Source organism: Chaetura pelagica, unplaced genomic scaffold (genome assembly GCF_000747805.2).
Source record: "Chaetura pelagica isolate M959 unplaced genomic scaffold, ChaPel_1.0 scaffold66, whole genome shotgun sequence".
In the NCBI taxonomy this organism is placed as follows: domain Eukaryota; kingdom Metazoa; phylum Chordata; class Aves; order Apodiformes; family Apodidae; genus Chaetura; species Chaetura pelagica.
In genome coordinates this window covers 3,324,536-3,331,860 of record NW_009953811.1, presented here as the reverse complement: position 1 = coordinate 3,331,860, position 7,325 = coordinate 3,324,536, and the positions used below count along the sequence as shown (strand labels likewise).

At 48.1% G+C, this 7,325-nt stretch overlaps 1 protein-coding gene across 1 annotated transcript in view; it reads right to left on the bottom strand.

Moving 5' to 3' along the window:
• Positions 1-7,325, bottom strand: part of FRMD4A (FERM domain containing 4A) — a 185,495-nt gene that overhangs the window by 31,305 nt on the left and 146,865 nt on the right. The window contains exons 12-13 of the mRNA XM_010001285.1: positions 3,346-3,398; positions 3,141-3,279 (exon numbers count right to left, since the gene is read on the bottom strand). Of these exons, the coding sequence (XP_009999587.1) occupies positions 3,141-3,279; positions 3,346-3,398 (192 nt within the window). The remainder of the gene's footprint in view (positions 1-3,140; positions 3,280-3,345; positions 3,399-7,325) is intronic.

The following is a 7,325-nucleotide window of genomic DNA, read 5'->3' as shown; positions in this document are numbered from 1 at the left end:
TCCAGGCCACTGAGCAGCAGTCAGCATGAGGCCTGGGCTAGGCTGTTCTGACAGCACAACAGTGGAAAGCTAGATTACATCCCATTAGCGCTCCCGTGGGCCCTGCACTCCCTCCAGGCTCAAAAATTTTAAAGCACTTAGTGCAGACCTGCCAAGTCTCATTTACATGGAGGGAGACTGGCTCATTCATGAGTCATTTCAAAGCACCAGGCCAAACTGATTCCCAGCGCTGTTCTGACAGGGTCAGAGGGTAAACAAAAATCCATCAGTGAAATGCAAGAGTAGATGGACACAAGGGTTGAATTTACCCCTCTTGCTTGCAGTGATGGAGCTTTGCTGCAGGTGATTTTTTTAAACCCTTGGCCTATTTTCTAGTGGTTCATTCAGCCAAAAAGCTTTGTGCTTGGAGGAACACGCTGCTGGAAATTCCCACAAATAGGGACTTCTCAAGGCTTTTAGGCCAAGCACTTGATTGACTCAGTGCAGTCATCAGAGCAAAGACATGCCTTGAAGTCCTGCTGCATCTGTCTCCTGAAAAAAAAGGGAAGCTGACTGGAGTTCTGCACACTGACATGTTCACTCAGAAAGCTGAGGATCTTTTCTGTCTCCATGTTATGCTTCATTTGCAAGGAGACAGATCAGCAGGGAGCAAGACGCTGGGAACTCAGTGAGCTGGCAGGAGTTCAACGCAGAGCGAGGCTGCAAAGAAGGCTGGGACCTCACTTCCTTGCAAAAGGGTCAAAATCCAGGCAAGTTGATTTTATTTCTTCTAAAAACCCAAGTGAAGGGGTTTTCCAGTGGAGCTGTGCAGAAGGCCTATATCCAACTGGCGCCCGGTTATGAGCAGCATAGATTTCAAGCTTGCTTTATCACTGTGTCATATCTCCTGCCATCTTATCTACATCACTGGAGTGAAGGCTCAGTTGCAGAGAGCTCCAGCAGGCTTTTTCTTCTAAGCTTATTTTTATTTTTCTTTCATCAAAATGATATGAAATGCCAAGTTTGGACATGAAAAGAGGCAATATCTTAAGTTTTGCTTTGAAGTTGGGGATTCAACTGCAGTGGGGACTGAGATTTAAGGGGATGCAAACCCATGCGACCTGAAACTCAAATAAATGTTTGTCTAAGCCCTTAAGAGCTGAAACAAAGACACTTCATATCGCCTCACTCTGGCTTGTTTTACTACTTTTCAAAAGTAGTAAACCACACATGGGTACAACGTCCTGAATTGACCAGCAGGATAAATTGAACAGATCAATTATAATTGATAGATTTATCAATCCTGACAGAGTCACGTCAAAGACGAAGATGATGGACTAAAATACCAGCTCCCTTAAGAGAAAGGGATGAAAATATTTGTATGCCTTGACTTCAAAGCCCCAGCATGACCACTGGGATTATTGTGACAAAGCACACTGACATGGCCACAGCCGTGACAGGCTGACAAACGAGGGTGAGTGGGTGGTGCTGTCTCTAAGAGTGTGAGAGAGGGGAGATCAGATTGAAACACAATCTGCCAACAACAAAAGAAATCACTGAAGGGAAGTCCTGGGCATTTAAGAGACCCGGTTTCTTCCCAAAGAAATGGGAGGAGGAGGGCATCTCCTTTTGTTAGTTGGTTGCTTGTGACCTAAATACCTTGCAGCTAGGTCAGCAAATCCATCTGGCTAAAAGTAAAACAAAACCAAACTTCTGGGTTTTTTGCAGAGTTGTTTTTGTTGACAGCAAAACAGAGAGGGCTACCAGTGGCCTAGGTGTGCTGCTAAGCAGAGGAGGGGATCAGGAAAGCATTACCTGGTTTAGGGGGAGCGTGCAATGTTGACCATGTTTACAGCTGGCATTTAGGCAGGGGTGGGAAATCAGTTATGCCTCTAAATTCAATCTATGGTGAATCCTGGTGGGTTTTTTTGTTAGATGGGACATGGCCACATGGGCGAAACCATGTGGTCTGCTCAAGGCATCCACTTAACCATAAAGTCACAGAGATCATGACAGGGAAAGCAATGTCAGAAGGGTTTTGAGTGAGCTGGACTAACAGCTCACTTATGGCCCTTCACATAATTTCAGCAAACCAATTCAATTGATTTAACTGGCAGAAAAATAACAGAGCAAAGAAAAAAAAAAACACAAAACAACAACAAACAGAAAATAAGTATTTTTGTATCAGTTTAGTGGACTGAACTGGCTCATGAAAGGACCTGACAGGGCCAGCAGCTGTGCAAGGGAGGGAGCAGCCCCTGCCTGGAAATGCAGGCAGTGCTTTCAGCTACAGCAAGATGTTAAAACCATTTCAGCCATTTGGAGGAACATCTTGCTGCACATTCCTGCCATCTCACCAGAGGTGGGGGGCAATGCAGGCAGTTGCATAAGAAGGTCCCCACTCAACACAGATTCCATCTGCTCTGTAAAGTTTTACACTGGCATGCTCATATGGAGAGGGACGTGCATGAGAAGTCTCTCTTCTGTCTCCAAGTGATCTCACAGTCATCAAAGCAATGTTCTGCTGCTCTGGGTATGCCTAAAATTACTGCTGATGAAAGGAATCAGAGGGAGAACACAAACTCCTCTGGTTTCAAGGTGATTTCTTTTGTGAATTGAGTGGCCCTTTGTGTAGCACCAGAGCAAGACAGTTCCTTCTGAGACCAGGCTGTCAGCATCCTGCCTTTCTGTTGTGAGATTTTGTGCAGAGAGAAATAATATTCCTACCCCTCATTGCTAGGAAGATATGACAGTAAAAAGTGAGGGACAGCAAGGTTTCAAACAGGTGTAGGAATGTGAAGCCACTTTGAACTCAGTTTTTGGAAGCTGCCTTAATTTTACCACGGAGTTCAAGAACCAGAAGATAGGCGGAAACCACCCAGACATGGACATGACCCTATCTGCTTGTAAACTCTGGCTCCTCCAATTCGGCCACAATATTTCCCTCAATCCTCACTCCCAGGGACATGGATCTGATACAAATTCTGTCAATCTGGACAAAGCCAGGAGATATTTTGAGTCTATTTTCCTTTTTTTCTGATCTCAAGTGGAAAGGGAAGGCAGGAAACAAGCCATCACCTGGACTGGACCTTGTTGGAACTGCAGGAAGTGAGAAGGTCTTAACCCCCACAACTTGGACTTCCCACCTCCAACATGCTTACCTTGCTTTGCTTTCTGTCCAGGTAGAACTGATGTTGACTAATGGCCATAGCCCAGATAGACTTTATTAGTGCTGGACAGGCGTACCACGTATGCACAGCAATGCCACTATGCCCAAAAGTTCTTCTGGTCACAGATGCCCTGGAAAGGAGAAAAGAATGAACTGGGGTTACACCAAGATTTCCTTGAATTCTAATGTGGCAGAACCTATCACAGAACTCACAGTAAAAACTGCTGTCTTTACTGTGCACACCCTTGTGCTAATGGGAAAAAAATGCACAGAGAACAGTAATAAATAACTTATCAGGCCAGGAGAACATTTGCTTTAAATAACTAGCAAGCTCCAGAGGACTAACAGTAAAGATTATCCAGTTTGTCCAGTTCAGACTATTCCTGGGTTTGGCTGAGCTCAGATGCGTGTCCCATGGGAGTCACCAATACCAAAGCATTTGTGAATCCTCTGTGTCTCATCACACACCCAAGGCCAAGTCTTCACATCCTGCACCACGGCTGGCTTTGGATGGTGGCTCTCAAATATTAGGACTCAGGTGACAACTACAGATCCACAGGATCAATGGCTTCTCTAGAGAACATGGGAGAAACTCCAGGTGCGTTTATCTCCCCACTTGTAATCAGCTGTAGCAGGACTGGCCACATGATATGGGAAAGGGGAATTGTGAGGCTTAGAGAAAGCTGCCTAGTGCCCTGGAGAGAAGAATGTTACTCAGCGACTAGCTGAGTGAATATAAAAACAGGAAAAATAAGAGCTAAATGTTTCCTCTCTGGGACTCCCAATTGTCCTCAAATATTAACAAAAAACACAGGTTAGGTTTCCTCATGCTTTCACAGCTGTACAAAACTGCTTGATTATTCCTTTCCAGCTCTCAACTCTAACCCCACCAGCAGAGCCCTTAACATGGGCACAGCAGCACACACAGGCTCGCAGTGTCCTGGTCTGCAGAACCCTTCCCACTGCAGGGATCTAGCACTGGCTGTAATAAACCAAGCTGCTGATCTGCAGAGCCCCAGGTAAATAAGGTCCTCCTCTCCAGTTGTTTAAAAAAAATCTTGGGGTGGAGGACAATTATGAAGTTAATGTGAGCACTGGCACACAGGCTAGCTCAGGAACTAGCACTGCCATTACAGCCTTTCACGAAGAGGTGTGGAGAGTGAGGAGGGGCAAGCAAGTCAGGCTGAGGAGCACAAGCTCTGTGTGATCCAGGTGTAAAGGTGACACTGCAGGACAGCCCAGGAGCTCTACCATCCATTGCAAAGGATGGGAGACCCTTTTACCAGCACTCAGAAGTCCTCAGGCCTGCTAAGACTGTGGCTTGCCTCCTGCACCCGGCCATGTCTCCTCTGGTGCCTGTGGGCTACTGCCCTGTCCTAAATTGGAGGTGAATGTGGGGAGGCATACAGCCAAATAAAGTTGTGCTAGAGCTCAGAATGAAAGAAAAGCAAAATCTGGCAGCAAAATGGGATCTGCTGGCCAGGTTCAGCCTGGGAGAGGGCTTACAGCTCTTGTGTCAGGGCCTCTTCAGTGCTGTAAAATGTGTTAAAGTCAAATTCTGAAGCTACAAATCAGAGTGAAATTTCTCTGAGAAAACAGCCAGAGCCAATGCAAACAAGGACTGAGAAAACGGGGATCTCACGTTTCAGTGTTACCCTGTGCTGAGCTCTTCCCACGTGACTGGAGCAGAAGATCTTGTCCTGTCCTGAGTCTTGTTCTTGTGACAAAAATCTGCATGGATGCAGCAGAACAGTGGATGATGGTCCTAACCAGGATGGATGATGGGCTGCCTCATACCTGTCACTGGACAGGGAATGAAGGCAATGCTAGGAGGGGCTTCTGGAGTTGAGGCTGGAGGAGGGATCCAACTCTTGGTTTAAGGGGCACAAACCACTGCAGCATAGTGGCATTAAGGTTCTAAGGCATTAAGGCACTCAAACATGGGCTGAAGCCTCAATTCTGGTGTCATCCCACTCACTTTAGAAGTAGTTACTCATTTTGAACTCTCAGATATGTACTCTGCAAGCCATTTATCACCTCATTTTAAAAGAAGCTATTTCCATCTTTTTTCTTTTTGGGATCCATACATGTTTCCCATCCAAACTGCAGACCCCATTAAAAAGTCTGCAGACTTTGCTGGTCAGAGCTGTGGACTTGGTTTTCATGGATGGTCCATGAGTGTTTTCCATGACTTCCCTCCACGCATGCCACAGGCACTACGGAATTAACCCTCTAGATATGCCCTAAAATGTATAATTTCCCTCTTTTATAGGCTAAGAAACCACGATGAAGAGAGGTTTAAATGCCTTGTTCAGGACAGGAAGCCACGGGCAGAGGCAGGGCTTAAAAACATACATTGTGCTGCCCAGCCCTGGCCACAACCATGGAGCCGTGCTTGCTCTGCTGCGAGTGTGGCTTCGCTGACTCAGGCTCTGGTTTGGCTACACAGAGAGGAATGTGGAGGGAGAACTGTTGGCTTCTCCTCCACAGACTGAGACCTCGCAGGAGTCCATCCCACTTAGTCAGGAGACTACAACCCGAGCTGTGTTCCCACCACACCACCACAATGCGCCCTGTTGCTTTACAGCCGGGGTATTTTGACCTGGATGTTGGTACTCTCAGGATATGAAAATCAACCAAATTAATTCCTTTGTAGTGAGAAAGCACCAGGCTGACAACCTGGGACAGGGTTTTGTCCTCCTGCTGTTGACTCAGAGAAACAGCACAATGGAATAAAAAAACGAAGCTCTTCTGTCTCAGTAATTCCTCTCACCTAAGTAAGAACGAGACAGAAGAGGTTCCTCTGCGTGGTGACATTTCATGCATGACACTGAGCTGCAAATATCACCGTGGTTTTAACATCCCAGAGCTGTCTGCTTTCTTCTCCTGGCAATCGTGCTGGAATTGGCCGGGCTGGGTGTTGAGGGGCTCCTTGCAGCACGCGTTCCTGCCACCTCGCCCGGGGAAGGAGTGCACCACCCCCAGCTCCCTTCTGGAATACCTCCCAGTGTATTCTCTGCTTTGGGAATTTGCTCTGCTAGATTTCATGCGACTATTTTACATGCTTAATACTAAGCAGATGCTTCAAGGCTCTGCTGACCTGGAGCTGCACAATGGTAGGAGCAACTCAGTTTAAGCTTTAACAAAACTCACTTACGGAGACAGACCCCATTGTGTGCTCACAACAAGCACAGAAACGGTGTGCAAAACTCCCCTAATAAAAGTACATCGATACACAGACTGGCACGTGAAACAGGTGAACCAGGATCCCAGCTGAGCCATCAGCAAAACACGCTACTACCAGGAGCACATCGGACCCGTCTGCAAAGGGAGCTGGTTTCCATCAGCCCTGTTCATACTCCCTTTGCAAACGGGACCGAGATTTTAGCGAGAACAGCTCACAGAGCAGCACACACGCTGGGTCACTGTCTGCAGGAACCATTCACTAACGCAAACGAGCACGGGGTGCAGAATGCACGGCTTAGATGCAGCACAGTCACTTGAGCTCGCTCCCGCGTCTCGAAAGTAAGGAAATAAAAAAAAGATTCCTGTGCCAAAAAGACTGATGGGCTTTTTCATCCAGACGGCCCGTCAACCTCTGCTACCGTGCCATTCCTTTCAGTCGTACTACTGAATATTTATTTACAAGGAAACATGTGAGTACAAAATCTGGCGCCCATCTCCAGGCTCCAAGTGCAAGGCGGGGACAAGGCAACAAACCCTTCAACCCTCCCGCGCTTGAAGCACCACAGCCGGGGCAGCGGAGCTGCACAGCCCCGCGGGACAGGGGGTGCCAAAACAGAGGGAAGGAAAAAAGACACCGCTAGGAGCCGAGGGGAAACACATCCTCAAAACCTGCCACCCAAACCCAAAACGTCCCCCTGGAAGGAAGCAGCAGCCCCCGGACTCGGTATCCGCTGCTCCTTGGAGCTACCAAGCGCAGCTCGGAGCTGTAAAGCCCGGCCCGGCTCGGCTCAGCACGGCTGGGTATGGCTCAGCCCGGCTCGGCACTGCAAAGCCCAGCTCGGCACGGCTCAGCCCCGCTGGGTATGGCTCAGCCCGGCTGGGCAAAGCCCGGCTGGGCATGGCTCAGCACGGCTGGGTATGGTTCAGCCCGGCTCGGCACTGCAAAACCCAGCTCGGCACGGCTCAATCCCGCTGGGTATGGCTCAGCCCG